The sequence below is a fragment of the Rhinopithecus roxellana genome, chromosome 2 (genome assembly GCF_007565055.1).
Source record: "Rhinopithecus roxellana isolate Shanxi Qingling chromosome 2, ASM756505v1, whole genome shotgun sequence".
Lineage (NCBI taxonomy): Eukaryota > Metazoa > Chordata > Mammalia > Primates > Cercopithecidae > Rhinopithecus > Rhinopithecus roxellana.
Window position 1 is genome coordinate 118329907 of NC_044550.1, and position 20135 is coordinate 118350041.

The following is a 20135-nucleotide window of genomic DNA, read 5'->3' on the forward strand; positions in this document are numbered from 1 at the left end:
GACTGGTACATTTGCTACAATCAACAAACCTACATTGACGCATCATCACCCAAAGTCCACAGTTGAAATCAGGGTTTATTCTTGGTGGTGTACATTCTATGGGTTTGAACAAATGTATAATGTCGTGTATCAACCATTAGAGTATCACACGGAGTGTTTCACTGCCCTAAAAGTCCTCTGCGCTCTACCTATTCATCCCTCCCTCACCCCCAACACCTGGAGACCGCTGATTCTTTTACTGTCTCCACAGTTTTGTCTTTCCCAGAAAATCATAGTTGGAATCATGCAGTATATAACTTTTTCAGGTTGGCTTCTTTCACTTAGCAATATGCATTTAAGTTTCCTCCACATCATTTCCTGGCTTTATAGCACAATTTGTTCTTTTTAAAAATATTTTTATTTTACCGATTGATTGATTTAAATTGACAAATAAAAGTTGTATATATTTATTTTGTACCACATATTGGTTTGAAATATGTATACATTGTGGAATGGCTAAATCAAGCTAATTGATAAATACATTACCTCAAATGTTTTTTTTTTTTTTTTGTATTGAGAACACTTAAAACCTACTCTCTTAACCATTTTCAAGAATACAACACACTGTTATTAACTATAGTGACCATGTTGTACAATAGACCTCTTAACTTATTCTTTCTGTCTAAGTAAATCTTGTGTGCTTTGACCAGCATCTATACCCAACCCCATCACCTCCAGCTCGTTTCTTTTTAGCATGGACTAATCTTCTATTGTCTAGATGTACCAAGGTTTATTTATCCATTCACCTACTGAGAAACATCTTGGTTACTTCCAAGTTTTGGCAATTAGCAAAACGCTTTAAACGCCTGTGTGCAGGTTTTTCTGTGGACATCAGTTTTCAGCTCATTCAATATCAGAGAGTTGATGGCAGGGTTATATGGCAACCGTATGGTTAGTTTTGTAATACATTGCCAAACTCCTTTCCAAAGCTGCTGTACTATTTTGCATTCCCATCAAAAATATGTGAGAGTTCCTACATTGCAATTAGTTTTGCACTTTAGAAAAATTCTTCTGACTAAAAGTAAAGGCTGGATTGAAGAGGAAGAGTGCTTGAGGTAGGGAAAATTTATATTGTTTACTCTGTCACTTATGTTTTATTACTTTATGATTTTATATATAGTTATTTCACTACCATGTTTGCTTCCAATTGTATGAGCAGTGATGTTTTTAAAACTTTCTATATTTTAACTTGGCCTTGTCATTTCTAAATTAATATGATTTTTTTTCTAGCTGCCATTTTGAGTGTGCTATTTATAAATCATCCTGATAGAATCTTCTGTTTTTCATATGTATGTATGTATGTATGTACGTATCTATCTATCTATCTATCTATCTATCTATCTATCTATCTATCTATCTATCTATCTATCGCTCTTCCTACCTGTTAGCTAAATATGTTCTCTTGTTTTGTTTTGGGTTTTGGTTTTTTTGAGACAGTCTACTTCTGTCACTCAGGCTGGAGCAGAGTGGTACAATCTTGGTTCATTGCAATCTCTGCCTCCCAGGTTCAAGTGATTCTCCTGCCTCAGCCTCCCTAGTAGCTGGGATTGCAGATGCACACCACCATGCCTGGCTAATTTTTGTATTTTAAGTAGAGATGGGGTTTCACCATGCTGTCCAGGCTGGTCTTGAACTCCTGACCTCAGGTGATCCACCTACCTCAGCCTCCAAAAGTGCTGGGATTACAGGCGTGAGCCACTGAGCCCGGCCTAGCTAAATACGGTTTTAAGTGAGAAAGAAAGCAAAGCACTAGTTGAAAATTTGTGCGAGCTGGTGTGCAGGCAAGAAGGTGTGCTCCTGTAATCATTTCCTTCCCTCAGAACCCTGAGAATATTATACAGAAAGGTAGAATCACCGTGTGGCAAATATTTAGATGTTTTCTTTGGTATGCCTCATTCCTTTGACAATCATAATAATATTAAATATACCTGTCATTGTTTTGTTTAATTGCTTTCTCTGGTTCTTCAAAATTTTTCCTATCACAAATCTGGATGTAATTTTTTTAAAAAAATTATAATTTCAATCTGTATAGTTCTGTTTTATTTCTATTGAATGTGCCAAAAAGTATTCAAGTAGCATTTTTTTTAACATTTTTAAATATTTGAAGTTCTGATTCAATGATAATCTCTAAGCAGATTGACACATGCATATGATATATGTGGTGTTCTCCTGGATTGTGATAAAGCTTATAATTTCCTTTATGTGATCAATTTTAAAAGCTATTTTTGTGCTATAATTTCACATAGAAATTATAGCCTGTATGTTGCCATTTGGTAGAAAAATAGACATATTCTCACTGGTCTGAAAGATATTTCACTTCATCCCAGGACAATGATATGAAGAGATGCACCAACATTTATTGCCAAGACTTTTTCTTGTCTTGCACAATTTTCTGAAGGTCCCAGTGGAGGAGGTGATTCGAAGAGCAACAACGCACATGCTGATTTAGGGATCATACACTTTCAAACAACGGAAACACCTTTAAAACAAACAACGCACATGCTGATTTAGGGATCATACACTTTCAAACAACGGAAACACCTTTAAAACAATAATTACATTTTAGCATGGCTTTCTTCATTGCTTCTTTTCAAGTTTAAAAGTGAAAACTGACATCCTCGGTGACTTTCAGTGACTTTTCTTTTTCTTTTTATTTTTGAGACAAAGTGTCACTCTGTCACCCAGGCTGGAGTGCAATGGTGTGATCTCAGCTCACTGCAACCTCCACCTCCTGGGTTCAAGTGATTCTCCTGCCTCAGTCTCCTGAATAGCTGGAATTACAGGAGCCCCGCCACCACACCTGGCTAATTTTTGTATTTTTAGTAGAGATGGGGTTTCACCATTTCATCTGAAATTAAACGCCCATCAAGGAATGCACACTGGTTATCACTCACTTCTAATGAAATTATATTTTTCTTTGATATTGAGATATAGTCAATGTGTCAACACTGTTTAAATTCTCCATCTGACTTAGAAAGATAACATTCTAATGTCTTCATCAGAGTTATAAATAAATTTATTATGTATATACTAAGTATATACTAGTTGCATAATTAAATGTATGTAGGGTTTGCCTGTAAATCTGATATCTCAATTTTTTTGGTTACTTAGCAAAATATTTAATAATGAAAGTTAGAATAACCAAGGTAGAAAAGTCCATAATAATTGTTCATCAATGGCAGAATTACCTTACTTGCAGGGATGCTAGTAAAAAGTGTCACACTGTCAATCTAAGTGAGGTAATGTAGCCATAGTTATAATTTCAGACCAGCATATGCATTCAATGGCAGTTTCATTTACTTGATTGTTTTGCTGCTTCATTCTAATTTTTGTTAATTTTAATTTGAGGAAGAAGAAGTAAGACCCTTGTTAACAGGGAAATTTGAGTAGTTTTAGCTCACTGGTGGTTACTCTGTTTTATTAAGTAATAGCAACACTTTATTTTTGTGTTTTAAAAAAATTGTGACTATTTTAGTGTATGCTTTTTCCAGCAATATTTTTGTTAATGTTTTTGGCAACATATTTCCTTTATTCAGCATTATATTTCTAAGAAAATATTTACAAGCCAAGAGTATATCTAGTATTTCTATTTTTTAACATAATATATTAAAATTTTCAACACTTGAATTCATATGTTTATCACTAGGGCCATACTTGGTTGTAGACAATTTTATGTCCACATACTTCTTTTTTTTTTTTTTGAGACAGAATCTTGCTCTGTCACCCAGGCTGGAGTGCAATGGTACGATCTCGGCTCACTGAAACCTCTGCTTCCCGGGTTCAAGCGATTCTCCTGCCTCAGCCTCCTGAGTAGCTGGGATTACATACCCAGCTAATTTTTTTTATTTTTAGTGGAGACACGGTTTCACCATGTTGGCCAGGCTGGTCTTGAACTCCTGACCTTGTGATCCACCCGCCTCAGCCTCCCAAAGTGCTGGGATTACAGGTATGAGCCACCACGCCCAGCCTATATACTTCTTTTTAATTTTGCTCTCCCCCAAAATCTTTCACTTTTCCTCATCTTTTCCAACAAATGAGGAATCATCATCTTGTAAAATCTTGAGATTTGTCAGTTTAAAAATGACATTTAACTGTCAATATTGTATTATTGTGAACAGTTGCCTTTTATTTGTCATATTTTTATTTTTAGTTATCAGGTTAATGTATCAAAACCCAATAAATCATAATGATAAACACATGGTAAGATACATTTTCTCACAAGACAAACTTTACATTCACAACATCATTCATTCAACAGATGTTTGCTGAGTGTCTACTGTGTCTCAGGCACTATCTTGAGCATTAGAGATAAGCAGTAAGTAAAACAGACAGAAAGTTGAATATATTTCCCCACCAAAGCACAAGAGCTCATGCCCTGATTTCTATTAATTTTAACTGGGAATAAAATAACTCTGGACAATATGATGTGATAAACTTATCAAGAGTGTGCTTGCCTTTCTAGTGCAGTTTTCGTGACTATCATTTTGTGGCTTTAGACATTATGTGAACCTGCTCCATTTAAAAAATAAATTTATGGAGCATAATAATTGGTTTTGATTATGCTATTTTTCTATTAACTATTTTTAAAAAAGGACATTGAGTACTTTTAATACTCTTTTACCTTCTGCAAAGTAACAATACATAGTAATAATGTATCTGTTATTTCGGTGGGCTGATATTTTTATTTTACTCTTTATAAAAAGGTATGTCGGTCAAGCGCAGTGGTTTACGCCTGTAATCCCAGAACTTTCGGAGGCCAAGGTGGGCGGATTGCCTGAGCTCAGGAGTTCGCCACCAGCCTGGGCAACACGGTGAAACCCCATCTCTACTACACAAAAAATTAGCCAGGTGTGACGGCGTGCACCTGTAGTCCTAGCTATTCGAGAGACTGAGGCAAGAGAATTGCTTGAACCCGGGAGGTGGAGGTTGCAGTGAGCCAAGATCATGCCAACTGCACTCCAGCCTGGGCCACAGAGTGAGACTCTGTCTCAAAAAAAAAAAAAAAAAAAAAGAAAAGAAAGAAAACAAAAACAAGTTACCTCATACGACAGGATTTAAGATTTTCTTCCTCTATATCTAAAGTAACATATTTTCAGCCCTTACACTCACTGAAAATTCTCTGTAGCTTTATCCCTGTAGTTCGGTGTAGGAAACCAGACAGTTTCACTGATCATTTTATTCTGATGAAATCATCTTTACCAAATGAGATTGAAGTATTTAATCATTTCACAATGACACTGGCGGTTTTTATGAACACAGCAAACACTTAGATTATAATATTAGCATTTCACATATGCTCATGAACGAATTCCTCAAATCATTTTTTGTTATATAAATAGATTTTATTTTTTAGAACCATTTTAGATTCACAGCAAAACTGAGGAGGAAGTACAGGGATTTCTTACATAGCCCCCTCCCCAACACCCAACAAGTGGATAGACTCCCATTATCAACACCCCACCACCACCCTAATGGCAAATTTACGATCGATGTATCTACATTGACACATCACAATTGCCCAAAGTCTAGAGCTTAGATGAGGATTTCCTCTGGGTGTTGCACATTCTTTGGGTTTTGGCAAATGTATAATGACATATATCCACCATTATACTTTCAAACAGAATAGTTTCACGGCTCTACAAATCCTCTGTGCTCCATCTATTCATCCCTCTCATTCCCCCTACACTTGGCAACCACTGCACTTTTTACGGTCTCCCTACTTTTTCTTTTTCCAGAATGTCATAGAGCTGAAATTACACAGAAAGTGACTGCCCTTTTCAGATTGCTTTTTTTCACTTAGTCATATGCATTTAAAATTCCTCCATGTCTTTTCAGAGCTTGATAGCTCATTTCGTTTTAGTGATGATTAATATTCCATCCTTTATCTAGATGTGCTGGAGTTTATTTATCTGTTTATCTACTGAAGGACATTTTGGCTGCTTCCAAGTTTGGACATTTTTGAATAAAGTTGTTATAAGCATAACAAATCATTTAAAATAATTTTTTGATCACAACTTGAGCATAGGTAGTTTTGGGCTATATTGCTGACAACGACGATGATGATCATTGCATATTTTTGAGTAATTTACATAATGATTTAGTAATTTTCTCTGCATTAAGCTATACACTGTGTAATTTCCAGAGCCTACTTGATTGCAATGCTTTTTCACTTTGCAATTGTGGTGATAGTATGTTCAGGTATTCATTTTCTTCCCTTTAACTTGTGTTTTCCTGCCTTAGTGTTGCAGTTTTCAACCAAGAGCTATTTTCTCCTCAGGGAAATTGAGACATTTTGATTGCACAACCGGTATCTGACATCTAGTGGTTAGAGGCCAGTGATATTGTTAAGTGTCCTATATTGTACAGGACAGTCCCCTTAACAAATAATGATCTGGCCTCAAGTTCAGTAGTGACAAATTCAAGACACTCTGATTTAGATATTTGGCTCATATCCAGTTACCCCATTCATTAATGCCTTTGGCTATTTCATTGACATTAGTAGGTGTGTCTGGTTTATCATCTCATTGTTTTTTTAAACAATAGGAATAGTACCCTGTCAGTGTCTAAAGTTGAAGAGCAAAGAAGTCTTTACAACAAATGTACTCCTAAGATCTCCTTTGATTCCAATATAGAAGGAGTTATTAACACTGGATATCTATCAGAATCACCTGCAGTGATTTTAAAAATATAGATATTGTTAGCATAAAAGGGCCTGAGCTTCTTTTTCTTTCTCACATTGACCAGATGATCCTAATGTCTGGCCACGGTGAAAACCGTTATTAGAAGTTGCATTCCCTCAGCTATTGTCTATCTATTGAAGCGTCGTTTAAAATCACAGGATTATTAAACTCTGAGCCATTTCTGCCTTTGATAAAATTTAAAGGTATTTCCTTTGTTGTTAAAGTGGGAAACATGATTGGATTGCTACTCTTTAAATTCATTCCAAGATGAGAAAATACTACCAAAATATATTACTGTGAAATATAAGGTTCTGAGCTAAGATTTAGTAAACTATTTTTTTATCCTGTGCCTTGAAAAATGAGAAACAATGACCTGAGTTCAATCTGATAGAATATTGTTGGTTATAAAGAGGCTTTGGATACATCAAAACATCCATTTTACTCATTTCACTAAAGTTTAAATGTGCCTTATATCTGAAACTCTTCATTATATTATAACATTTCATTCAATATGTAGCATATGTTTTCATCAGTTAGTTCAGAGACTCAGAGACTTTTGGAATCAGAGTCAGCTGGCTTCTTTTCATCAATGCTGCTGACATCCAAGGTGTTATTTTTACCTCTACCGGTGCACATCTGCTGAAGTTGCCACAGAAAGTCTAGACCTCAACAGGGAGTGATTTTCTTAGACATTAAGTCTAAGTTCATAGGAGTTCAGATGAAAAACCAATTATATTTTACAAGTCATTTTCATGTTAAATACACTGCAATCTCAATGGCTACATAATCAAGAAGCAATAATATGTCGCCTTTTTCTAAAGAACATGAAACCTTGCCTCTTGCAATTCTGTTTCAATTTCTCTACCAGATTTCTAAAAGTGATTAGAATATCCAGACTGACATCAAAACAATAATCACATGTGGTTTTATTTAATTTCAAGTGACAAAGAAACAATTCATAACAATTTTGTTGAATCAAATGCTAACATGTGGTAGGATATCAAGAAATTTACACTGAGTAAAAACAAAAATCAAGCAGGAAATCTAGTAGGAGGATGCTTGTTTTACCAGACATTTGCATGTTCTGATGAAATGCTCCTAAAACGATTATGGGATAATGGAATATGTCAGATATTAATTAAATATATAGCACCCCATTTTTATCATTTTATACCAATTTTACTATCAAAGATCAATGAATTAACTAATTCAAATTAAGGAAGTTTTACTGAATTTTTTTTGTCTGTGTGTGAGTCAGGAGGAATTAGTCAGCATTTTAATATATGTGAGTGATCCTAGATAATGACTAAAATAAGAAAAGCCAATGAGGCCACTTTGTTTATGTAATTTCTACAGAACTTATCTTCCCTTCCTAGAATTACTATAAATTAAAATTCAGTGTCTGCTCAAAGCAATACATACCCAATGGGACAGAAATAGTTTCCTTATGTCCATACCTACCTTTTGAAAGTACTAAGTAATACATTTTTATTAAATCAGACTATCTCCTCTCTTTGAGTTACTGCTTACATTTTCTGCTAAGTGATTTTATATAGAATCTTCCCCTTGTTTACATCATAGCCCTATAAGAAAAGTATCATAATTTCCAGTTCACAAATTACGAAAGTGACTATGGGAGATTAAGTGGTATGTCAAACTAGTGACTAGGTCATCTGATTTCAAGTTCAGTAGTACTTTTATCACTTTTTTTTCATTTTTCCACTGTTTCCCAGATATTTTGAAGATGAATTTCAGAAAGTGTTTAATCAAAAAGCAGAAATTAATAAAGGCGCACATACACAAAAATTGTTTTCAGAATCAGAAACATTTCTCACATTATCAGAGTTTGTTCTAAGAAAAGTAAGAGCAGCTTACTAATTTATTTAACATTCAGACTACAAAAAATATATATCCATTATATGACTAACAATGTGACATTAGAAATAAATTTATAATTACGCAATATTTTATTTATTACAGTCAAAGATTTTCTACATAGGATTAAGCATGATCAATTTGAATAATTCTTCAATTTTAGTAATCATCAGATTCTGAAATAGAACATAAAATGGAGAGATCAAATTACATTTTAGCTTCTTTAAATACTTCAGTGAATACTTTAGTGAACTGCTACACCATGAAGTATAATCAGTTTACATTCGAAGTTAGAAAATAAAGACTTTTGCATTTTTCTAGCACAAAATTTATGCATTAATAGTAATGGAAATATTTTCTCACCACACTGATTTACTCTATATCATCCAGCTTTGTTAATTTGCTATAACGTAGCTCAGAGCAGAAAGAAGATGTAAGTCAGTCCTGTGGTTTCAGAAGTTAGACTTTTTATTGCCTTGTAAAGTAGCAGTAGCGACACACTTCGAAGTGTTCCAAGCTACTCTGAATCTAAACCTATTGAGTTATAAGTCCCATTCTACATTGAACAGCATCTTCAAAAGAAGCTTTAGAAAGATCCCTAAGGGTAGAACAAATGAAAAATAAGATAGAGAGGATGCAACCAAAAGCATGCTGATTACTCTTCCATCGATTTTAGAGTTGCTTTTAGTCCTCCAAAGCAATGTGCTTCAGGCTGCCATATCATGTTCATTGTTCTAGAGACTATACATTAGCCTTGAGATCTACAATTGCAAATAACGAAAATGTTAATAGAAAAGATTTTTCCCCCAAAGGTGTTCTTTTAAGAGGATTTCTTCACTTTCAGCATGGTTTCCAAGAATTTCTGGAGCCTTCCTTCTTGAGAGAGAGTTCATTTTGAATAACTTTCCCAAACTCAAGAACTTATTCTTTTAATTTATCCAAATATGAAATGAAGTCTAATTCCTTCATTCTATAAGACTATATAGAATTATATAATTCCATAGTATGTACACAATATATGTAGCAATAGTAGTAATTGCATTGATATTTTCAATGATAAAAATAGCTAATATTTTTGTCAGAGCTTCTTATGTAACAAGTTTCAATGCTAAATGCTTGTCATGCATTATCTCATCTCAGGCTCACTTAAACATGTGAAGCCAATTTAGAGTTACTTCCATTTTACAGAGGCAGAAACAGAAGTATAAAGAGCAGACTACACTCAAGCCAGCTGAAAAGCCTATGCCTTTCTTGAGTATGTCAGAAGACCCCCTTTTATTGCTAAAAGCATGTGATATTTAGTTTAGGAACACAGTAACTGGCATGTCAGTGCTTGTTAAATTAATAGAGACAGGTTTCTACCTCTTACATATTAGAATCCAATGGCAAAAGATGGAAAATGACCTGCATTATATCATATAGTTTATTAGTGTTAGAGGTGAATGGGTATTGCCGCTTGGAGTATGCTTATCCATGTTCAGAGGCTTAGGTGACCATTGTCACTTAGCCTGGGTGCCTAAGCAATGTTGTGATAGGGTAGGGAAGCCTTTGAGAGGGGAGAAATTCTGAGCTGACCCCTCCACTATTCTGTGAGCTTCATCTATGATATGCTTCATTCCACATTCCAGAAAGAAAAGGATAAAGACCACTTAAAAATATTAAAATATTAAAAATATTAAAAATATTAAAAATGTTATCCTTTCACTCTGGGGAAGATGAGCAAAATGTTTAGCATTTTGCTCATGTGTGTCTCAAGTGTGTCTTAAGACCAAATATTCTCTATATTTCCACCTGGGCTATTTTATTTTGTAATCAGTAAAATAAGGGGGAAGTGTTATTGCCTTACATGGCTGAAATCCTGCCATAAATCTTTACGTATATTTACGCATATTTAGCCTCATAAGTGTATGTTCAGCAAAACCAAAATAATTCTAAAAGGAATGTAAATTTTGATATTATTTTTAAAAAGAATAGCTTTTTAATGATAGTTACTCTCCTTCCTTAGCTGATTTAAATAAATTAATATTCAGCAAGTTTTATTCGCTAATATTCTTGAGGTAGGGTTTGTTTCATCTTACATGTATAAGGTTTAAGTACGTCTGCCAAATCTTAGTTTAAGGATGTTGTCAAGACAGATGTTGGCCCCAACTATTAGCATTTCATAGTAGAGACAAACAGGAAGTAAGAGTTGAGATGAGATAAAACAATATTGTTAGAAAACATGTGTTCATGAATGCTCTGGGTTTCTGAAGTACTGGGGCATTTAGTAACTGCTATTTAATGGAAAGCTTTGATCTCCTGCCTCCCTTTATATGTTTTATATAAATTTCTTGCTATCCTTAATCCCAATAAACTCTATGTTAATCACTATATAACTTTAATATAGCTGCATAAGTTCTATCACAGGATTGATTCCCATTTTACGGTTTTTCAAAAATGCTAATTTCAATACATTTTTTTTTTTTTTTTTTTGAGGCGGAGTCTCGCTCTGTCGCCCGGACTGGAGTGCAGTGGCCAGATCTCAGCTCACTGCAAGCTCCGCCTCCCGGGTTGACGCCATTCTCCTGCCTCAGCCTCCCGAGTAGCTGGGACTACAGGCGCCCGCCACCTCGCCCGGCTAGTTTTTGTATTTTTAGTAGAGACGGGGTTTCACCGTGTTAGCCAGGATGGTCTCGATCTCCTGACCTCGTGATCCGCCCGTCTCGGCCTCCCAAAGTGCTGGGATTACAGGCTTGAGCCACCGCGCCCGGCCTTCAATACATATTAAGAGGGTTATTGAATAAGTTTGACTTGTTTGAGATTTCACCTAAATCATGGGGTAAAATCTAGCTGATAACTCATCACAAAAGAGATGAATAGGGTTGAATAAGATATCTAGTTTCTTTCAGTATATTTGTTGTATGCTGTATTGCTATTTTGAAAATGTGACTGCTTGAGGTGTTAAAAGTTTAGCCAGAATGCACTAGTCAATCTATTCCAGTCTTTGATCAAAGTGTGCTTCTGAAATTCAGAAGAACCAAATATCTATAGAAATGTAGCTTTTGGCATCCAGGGGCTATATTTCAGAGAGTTTTCTATCTACTGTCTATCATCCATCCACTAATACATACATCTATCTACATGTCCTTTTAGTCAGCATTTATACTGTGTGTGAACTAAAACTTCATTTAAATCCATTCTTAAACTAAGTATTTTATTCAATTCTATCCAGGATACATGAACTTCTTTTACACACTTTATAAATATTAAAAATGTTTCTGAAATGTATTTTTAAAACTTTATTTTCAAAATTAAAATAATATTTTACTATACATAAGTATATATAAACCATATACAAAATATATGTTAACAAGCACAAAACAAAACAGACTTAAGTTTATAAAAAATTTTTAAAAGAAGAGTACACACTAATATTATATACTAATGTGATTTAAGAATTACCATATTCATTAATTGTAAACACGGTTAAACAACTTAAATATTTATGAATGACATGATGACAGTTTAGTCCTACATAAATTTATTGACAGACTTTTAATTCTTCCGAATTCCCTTTGCAAGGTGAATACTTTCTAAATACCTAGGAACATTTTCTAAATTAAAAAAAAAAATCTGTGGTGCGATTTTAAGTTTAAATACATGGATGAAAAGGCATGATCATGCAGATAGATTATTTTTTCTTTGTACATCAGAACCTCTGCCAAGATATGATTTTCCAGCAGATTTATTCACTTAACCCATTATACGCACTATTTCTCAACTTCCTGTGCTGCAAATCAACAGTGTTGTGATACTGACTTATATACTGTATCCCTATAAACTTTCTATAATTGAGCTTTGCAGATTAAACACAACATTATTCCTTTTTGGTAGATTACATTTTCTCTCTCCATTTCTTTCTCTTTTGCAGTTCATTATGCTGACATACCTTTTCATGTTGGCCTGGCTGGGAGTCACGGCTTTCACCTCACTGCCAGTTTACATGTACTTCAATCTGTGGACCATCTGCCGGAACACCACATTAGTGGAGGGAGCAAATCTCTGCTTGGACCTTCGTCAGTTTGGTAGGTGGATATTGGATCTCTTAACTGTAAAACACCACCCCGTATTGTGTTACCTACATAGCTGCCTCTAAAATATTATAGATCCCTTTGGAATGATCAGTACCTCTTCTACCACAGAGATAAATTTATCAGAGTATTACAGCTAAGACTATTCCCTTCAAATTTCAAGTAGAAAGTCAAGGGTGAATGGATGTTAATATCACAACGTATACACATGTATATTGACCAGGATGTCAGATCACATTCCCTGGTATTGGCAGCTTAGAAGTGCGATTTCCTTTTCTTGATTCCTTTGCTGTTTTCCAAACTCAATGTGATATCTGCATTCTACTTTCATCCTCCCATGAAAAACTGCACAAAATATCAAGTCTACAATAAAGATCACCTAAGAAGGACACGGTTCGTTGTCTTCTGAAATGGGGGGGCAGCATCTTAGTTAGCATTTAATAATGATAAAAACAAAAAAATGTTAAATAAATTAGCAGTCTGCTTTGGTTATTTTCATTTAGGGCTAAAATCCCATGTAATAATAATACTCGTATGTATATGGGTTTACCACATATAGACTCTATTTTAAGTACTTCACATGTGTCATGTTGTTTACTTCTCATGACTCTATATGGTAGGCAATACTGTTTTCTTCTTCTGTAGATGACAAAACTGAGGCACAATGGGGTTGTTCAGTGACTTGTCCAAGGTTACACAGCTAGCAACTGACAGAGCTAGGATTCAAACATGGGCAACGCAGGTTGAATCAGAGGCTGTGTTCTTGCTCATAAGTCAACTGTTTTTCATATTAAAACTTAGTACTGAGCTGGAAGTGGAAAAGTAGAGTATAATCTCAGCCTATTTGAGATTCTATGTTATCATGTGTAACATGATTGGAGCTACAGAATTTATAAAAGACATGCAAATCCACATTTGCAAATGGATTATTTTTTTCTCTGAACAGACATTAAAAGCCAACCTACTAACACTTGGGGACACTGAGCTTTTTTCTCTAATGAGGTTTCCTCATACTTCAGAAAAGCAGGAAACATTTCACTTAGATGGGATATGAAGGGCTTGTGGCTTTACGGTTATGCTGTAAGTAGATTATAGGGTAGCCAACTAACTGTGTGTTCAGAACAGGCTTACCTATCATCCTAACAGATGAAGCCTTAAGTCCCCCTGTAGTGTGATCCACTACGCTACACTAGTTCGCATTTAATAATAATAAAATCAGGTGGGGCGTGGTGGCTCATGCCAGCACTCTGGGAGGCCAATGCAGGCACATCACCTAAGGTCAGGAGTTCGAGAGCAGTGTGGCCAAGGTAGTGAAATCCTGTCTCTACTAAAAATAAAAAAATTAGTCGGGCATGGTGGCACATGCCTGTAGTCCCAGCTACTCAGGAGGCTGAGGCAGGAGAAGTTCTTGAATCCAGGAGGCAGAGGTTGTAGTTAGCTGAGATGGTGCCACTGCACTCCAGACTGGGCGACAGAGTGAGACTCCATCTCAAAATAAATAAATAAATAAATAAATAAATAAATAAATAAATAAATACAGATAAAAATCAAAGAGTGCTAAATAAGTGAGCAGTCCTTTTTGGTTAATTTTATTTAGGGCAAAAATCTCATGTAATAATAATACTCATATGTACATGCATACAGGGGAAAAAGTTCTATGGGTAACATTCTTGGCAAGAGGGAATACGGACATTGGGGAGGTTTTACTCTCAAAATCAAATCCCTTGTAGATATCAGAAAAGGAGCCCACAGCAAATGCTGCTGGAGGTCACTGCAGAACAGCTGCTTAGAAAGCCATGACTCTGCTTTCAGCCCCTTGTCCTAAACGTCTTCCTTTTATTCTGCTGATCCTAAAAGTTAAATTTGAAAAATATGTGATTAGCCTCTCAAATAGGGTTGGTGGGTTAAAATACAGGGTACCCAATTAAATTTGAATTTCAGATAAACAAGCTGTATTTTAATTACTAGTATGGTACCCAATATTGTATGGGATATAGTTATACTAAAATGATTTGTTCTTTATCTGAAATTCAAGTTTAACTAAGGGACACTGAGATTGTTTTCACCGTTAAATCTGTTAACCCTACTCTCAGAGCTTCGGTTTATCTTAAGAAACTGTTATCACTGGAATACATGAGGGTCAGATTCTCTTGAATGTGATTGTTTATATTTTCAGAAATACACGACAGATTAGCATGTTCTGATTAGAAACATTTCTTATAGTATAATAAATGCAAATAGTTGAGTAGGTGATTATAAGGTCTTTGGTATTATCAAACCAGATTCTAAACTGAAAAAATATTGGGAGACTTTAGAAAAATAATATTTAAAATTTCCCCAAGTTGGTTTTCTAAAGGACAGAAAGAATAATCCTTTGTAAAAGATAAATGGACCGTCTTAATATTTTCAACTTTAAAAAAAGAAAAACTTATTAATTCTCAATGCATTCAAGTGCTTGTGATCCCCAAATGAACCTAATTTCACTGAAAGTGTTGAGACTTATACCACTGATCATATAGGATTCCTTATGACATTAAGCACAGAATATATCTTAGAATCATAGAATTTTATAAATGGACTTCATTTATCACCAGTCCAGCTGTCTGGTCTAAAAGAAATGGAGCCTTAAGAAATGAAATAATTTTCCAGGGATATAGCTACCCAGCAGGCCATACTGGGATGGAAAGGTGAGTGTCCTGAATCTTAGCACAATCATTTTCTACTCGACAGCTTTTCAAATACAATTTTTAGCAAAAGAGCTTTTTTCAACGATAATCTTAAGTAAACCATTAGTCTATTAAGTAGACAGAATAAAGGATCCTCAAAGATGTACACATTCTGATTCCTGAAACATACATATATGTGAGATTACTTGTCAATGGGGAATTAGGGTTGCTAGTCAACTGATCTTAAAATGGGGAGATTATCCTGGATTAGCCAGATGGGCCCAGTGTAATCCCAAGGGTCCTTCAAACTGGAAGAGAGAGTCAGAAGAGAAGAGTCAGTCAGAGAGAGATAGACTATGGAAAAAAGGCAGAAAGATGCAGTGTTGCTGGCTTTAAAGATGGAGAAAAGGGGCCAAGAGCCAAGGCATGTGGGTGGCCTGGAGAAGCTGGAATAGGAAAGAAAACTGCTCCTGCTTCTAGAGCCTCCAGAGAAGTGCAGCCCTGATGACCCTTTGGTTTTTAGCTTTGTCTTCCAGAACTGTAAGAGACAAACTTATGTTGCTTTAAGCCACTACATTTGTGACAATCTGTTACAGCAGCAATAGGAGACAAATACAATATTGAAAGCCAAGTCAATTTTTTTCCCAAACCACTTTATTGTTTGCGTGATCTCCTACATTTACTTGATCATGATGGCAACCCATTTTCTGTAAAAGCCAGCAAAGTTGCATCTCCCCGACAATTCTGCAAGCTTAATTCCCCTTCACAGCTTACTCCAACACAGGTACCAGTTCTAGAGTTAAGGATGTGAACATCTGTGGGAGCCTATTTTTTGCCTACTGCAGTCTGTGGGAGCCTATTTTTTGCCTACTCTGGCCACCAAAGATACACATCCATTTCTTTGTGTGAAATACATTCAACTTACCCCAAGTTCCAAAGGTTTCATCCCATTATGACATCAACTCAAAGTCAAAAACCTTATTTCAATCTCATTAGTTCATATCTCTGATTGTCTTTGTTTTTTAAAAAAGAGTGTGCTATATTATTTGTTTCCATATTTCATAAAGCATAAATATGTGGTTAAAATTCTTATTTGAAGCTTACCAATGTTTACAACATATTTATCAAGATTTATCCAAATGTAGCTTTTCTTTTGTGAATTTGGAAGAAAGAGGAGACACTTTTTAGATGTCATGCAGCCTTTACATGAGCTATTAAGACATTCTGTTTAACTGTTTATATAAAATCTATTGCTATTTAGTATTTATTTGCCCTCTAAATTATATATCCTGGTAAGACTCCTGAATGTATGTATACAACCACATTATTATCAAGAAGCATGAGAGAACCATTCCTCAAACATTGTATTAGGATCAATTTAGAATTTACTAATATTCATCAAAAAGACAATTGCATAGATAAGAATATACTTTAAAGTCATTTCCCTTGTTGCAAAGTTGTCTCCTTAGTATATAGATGCTATCTTTTATTTTACAGAAGACCAGGTATTTAAACTATGTAATAGGAACTCTCAGCCTATAATGGCCATTATACCTGCTTAGTGGAGGTATGCATCTCACTATTCATTCCCATGCATGTAATACATTTATGCAATTCAAACAATTCTAATGGAAGGCAGAGACATTACTTGATATAGTTGGACAATTTGTAGACAGCATATCGTATTAGGATTTTCTGTATTTCAAAATGCATCATGAAATAATTTTACTTGTATTTTGAAGCTTTTATTATGATTTCTGTTATCCTCCAATTATATATTCTGTGATTCAATTTCATTGGATGTATTAGATGTTTATCTGTATAATTTTATATGAGGAAATGTTAAAATCGATCCCCATTACATCATCTAGATGCAAGGTTTGAAACTTTCCTCCATTACAACCTGAAGATTTGATAAAACTTAAGGGCAAGCCATGGAGACAAAGTAGGTAGGGCTTCTTTTAGACTTTTAGCCAATCCTACCTCTTACTCAGCACACCCACACATGTTAGCGAGAGCAGCTTGTGTTTATCTTATTTCCATAAAGCACTTCTCAATAGGATTTCATTTCATTTATTTGCTCACACTATTTTTGTTGCTGAAAGCAGGGATTCCATCTAGGTCGCAGCACTCGCCACACAGAAAGTCAGTCACTGAGACAGAAAGTATTGCCAGGGAGGAAGGCTTTTTCAGGTGCTGCAGCCGAGGTGGATGGGAGATCTGTCTCAAATCTGTCCTCCACCACTAAAAAATCAACTAATTTTAAGAAAGTACCTAGTCTGAATTATTCAGGTGGCATCAATGTAATCAGAAGCGTCCTTAAAAATGAAAAATAGGGTCAAAGGAGAGGAGTCACTCAGAGGGAGATGGACTAGAGAAGAATGGTATGAAAAGACCCATTGTTGCTGACTTTGAAAATAAAGAAAAGCCCCCCAGAGCCAGGGGAGTTGGGTGGTCTCTAGAATCTGCAAAAGGATATGCTGGTATTCTATCATTTTTAAAATTAGCAATGTAAACGTAAATTATTTTTAAATTTGAGCATTTGTATTTCATAGTAGGGAGTTAATACCTATCATCCTATCAGACATCAGAGTGTCATAAGTAGCTGCTCATTCTGCTTACTTCCAACTCTCATTTACATTTTTTGTTTGTTTGTTTATTTTTTGAGATGGAGTCTTACTCTATCGCCCAGGCTGGAGTACAGTGGCGCAATCGCAGTTCGCTGCAAACTCTGCCTCCCGGTTTCAAGTAGTTCTCCTGCCTCAGCCTCTTGAGGAGTTGCGTGTACCACCATGCCTGGCTATTTTTTGTATTTTTAGTAGAGACGGGGTTACACCATGTTGGCCAGGCTGGTCTCGAACTCCTGACCTCAAATGATCCACGTGCCTTCACCTCCTGAAGTGCTGGGATTACAGGCGTGAGCCACCGCGCCCGGCCTATAGTTTTCTTAATAGGAATTTACAACCCTAGGACTCATACTTTAACTGTCCAGTAAGCACCAAAGGTTTTTATTGCCATAGTGATGAAAGTCATAGTAACTGTGTACACATATTATGCATCATTTTCTCTGAAGTTGTTCGTATTTCAGGCACAAACCATTCTCACAATGCTAGAAATTTATTACTTGTGTTTAGCTAAAATGAAAAACATAAAGTACTAAAAAAGCCTGTTACTGCAACTTTCATGCATCAAGTCCTCCTGTTCTCCCCAATTCTGTTTGCACCTAGTTCTTAATGCTTCTCTTGCCTAGTTTTAGCTTATTATTTTTGTTATTTTTGAGACAGAGTCTCACTCTGTCGCCCAGGTTGGAGTGCAGTGGCATGACCTCGTCTCACTGCGACATCCACCTCCCGGGTTCAAGCCGTTCTCCTGCCTCTGCCTCCCAAGTAGCTGGCACCCACCACCACACGTGGCTAATTTTTGTATTTTTTTAGTAGAGATGGGGTTTCACCATGTTGGCCAGGCTGGTCTTGAACTCCTGACCTCAGGTGATCCACCTGCCTGAGCCTCCTACAGTGTTGGGATTACAGGAATGAGCCACTGCACCTGGCCATCCTTGTTTATAACTTGCCTTTTCTCCTAATTGCTTTGAAGAAACTGAAAATGTCAGTCTGTACCATTTAGTTAAAAACTTTTCCGTAGGTAATAAAATATATTCAATATTTAGAAAAATTGATATAAGTTTGAATAATCTTAATTTTTGGTGAGAACAATTTGGCCATTCATAGACAGATATACAAGAATCAAAATAATCAGGTTTTCAAATTTACGCTGGAGCTCCTCCTCCACAAGCTCACTTCTAGAGCTTCATATTATTCATATGTTGACTTTTAAACTACAAGTATTTTTTAATGTATATTATATATGTTTGTTATACATGGTATACTTATCACAAAAACTTGTGTGTGTGTGTGTGTATACACATATACGTATAGCATCAGGAGTACTGCAGGTTCAGTAATGACGTTAGCAGTGGCACATCCATATGGGCCTGCAGCAACCTCACTTTCTTGTCTCCTCAGAAGGAAGAATTCAACTGAGGGGGAAAGACAGAGTGAGACACCAAGGCAAGTTTCAGAGCAGGAAGGAAAGTCTATTAAAAGGTTTTAGAGCAGTAATGAAAGTAGGTACAGTTGGAAAAGGACCAAATGGGCGACTTGAGAGATCAAGTGCACTGTTTGATCTTTTGACTTGGGATTTTATACATTGGCCTTCTTCTAGGGTCTTGCATACTTCTCACCTGATTCTTCCCTTGGGGTGGGCTGTCCGCATGCGCAGTGGCTGACCAGTACTTGGGAGGGACCGTACGTGCAGTGTGTATTCTGGAGTTTCTCGCATGCTTATTTGAGATGTTTTTCACTTATCATTTGAGTGTTCCTAGAGGAAGGTCATATATCAGTTACACTCTGCCATTTTGCCTCTTAGTGTGCATGCTTGAGCCCGCTTGTCCAACTCCTAAGTTTGTATCAGGAAGCTACTGATCACCAGCCACAGGTGTTTCTTTATTGGGAGACAGCTGTGACCAATTATTATTTTAGAAAGACAGTTGACAACTGCCTGACTGTCACCTGATGGTGGTCTGACATCCTGGGTGGGTGATGGGTTGGAGGACTCTCTTGCTCTGCTCATGTCTGACTAACTACCTACTGTAAAAATAGTATTTTTTTAAATGATGTAGAAAGGTTTCATGAGTAGTTGTCATTTGAAGGACAGGAGGAACACAGCTCAGGGAATATTCTTGGCAGAGAGAAGAACTGGTACTAAGTTACCAAGCCAATATGATACCTGGTTTCTCAGGAAACAGC

General features: G+C 35.9%; 1 protein-coding gene across 3 annotated transcripts in view; it reads left to right on the forward strand.

Annotated features, from left to right (window-relative positions):
* GPM6A (glycoprotein M6A) overlaps positions 1-20135 on the forward strand; it is a 369495-nt gene that overhangs the window by 338984 nt on the left and 10376 nt on the right. For all 3 annotated transcript variants that reach the window (XM_010384077.1, XM_010384078.1, XM_010384079.1), the window contains one exon: positions 12505-12658. In XM_010384077.1, coding sequence (XP_010382379.1) covers positions 12505-12658 — 154 coding nt within the window. The remainder of the gene's footprint in view (positions 1-12504; positions 12659-20135) is intronic.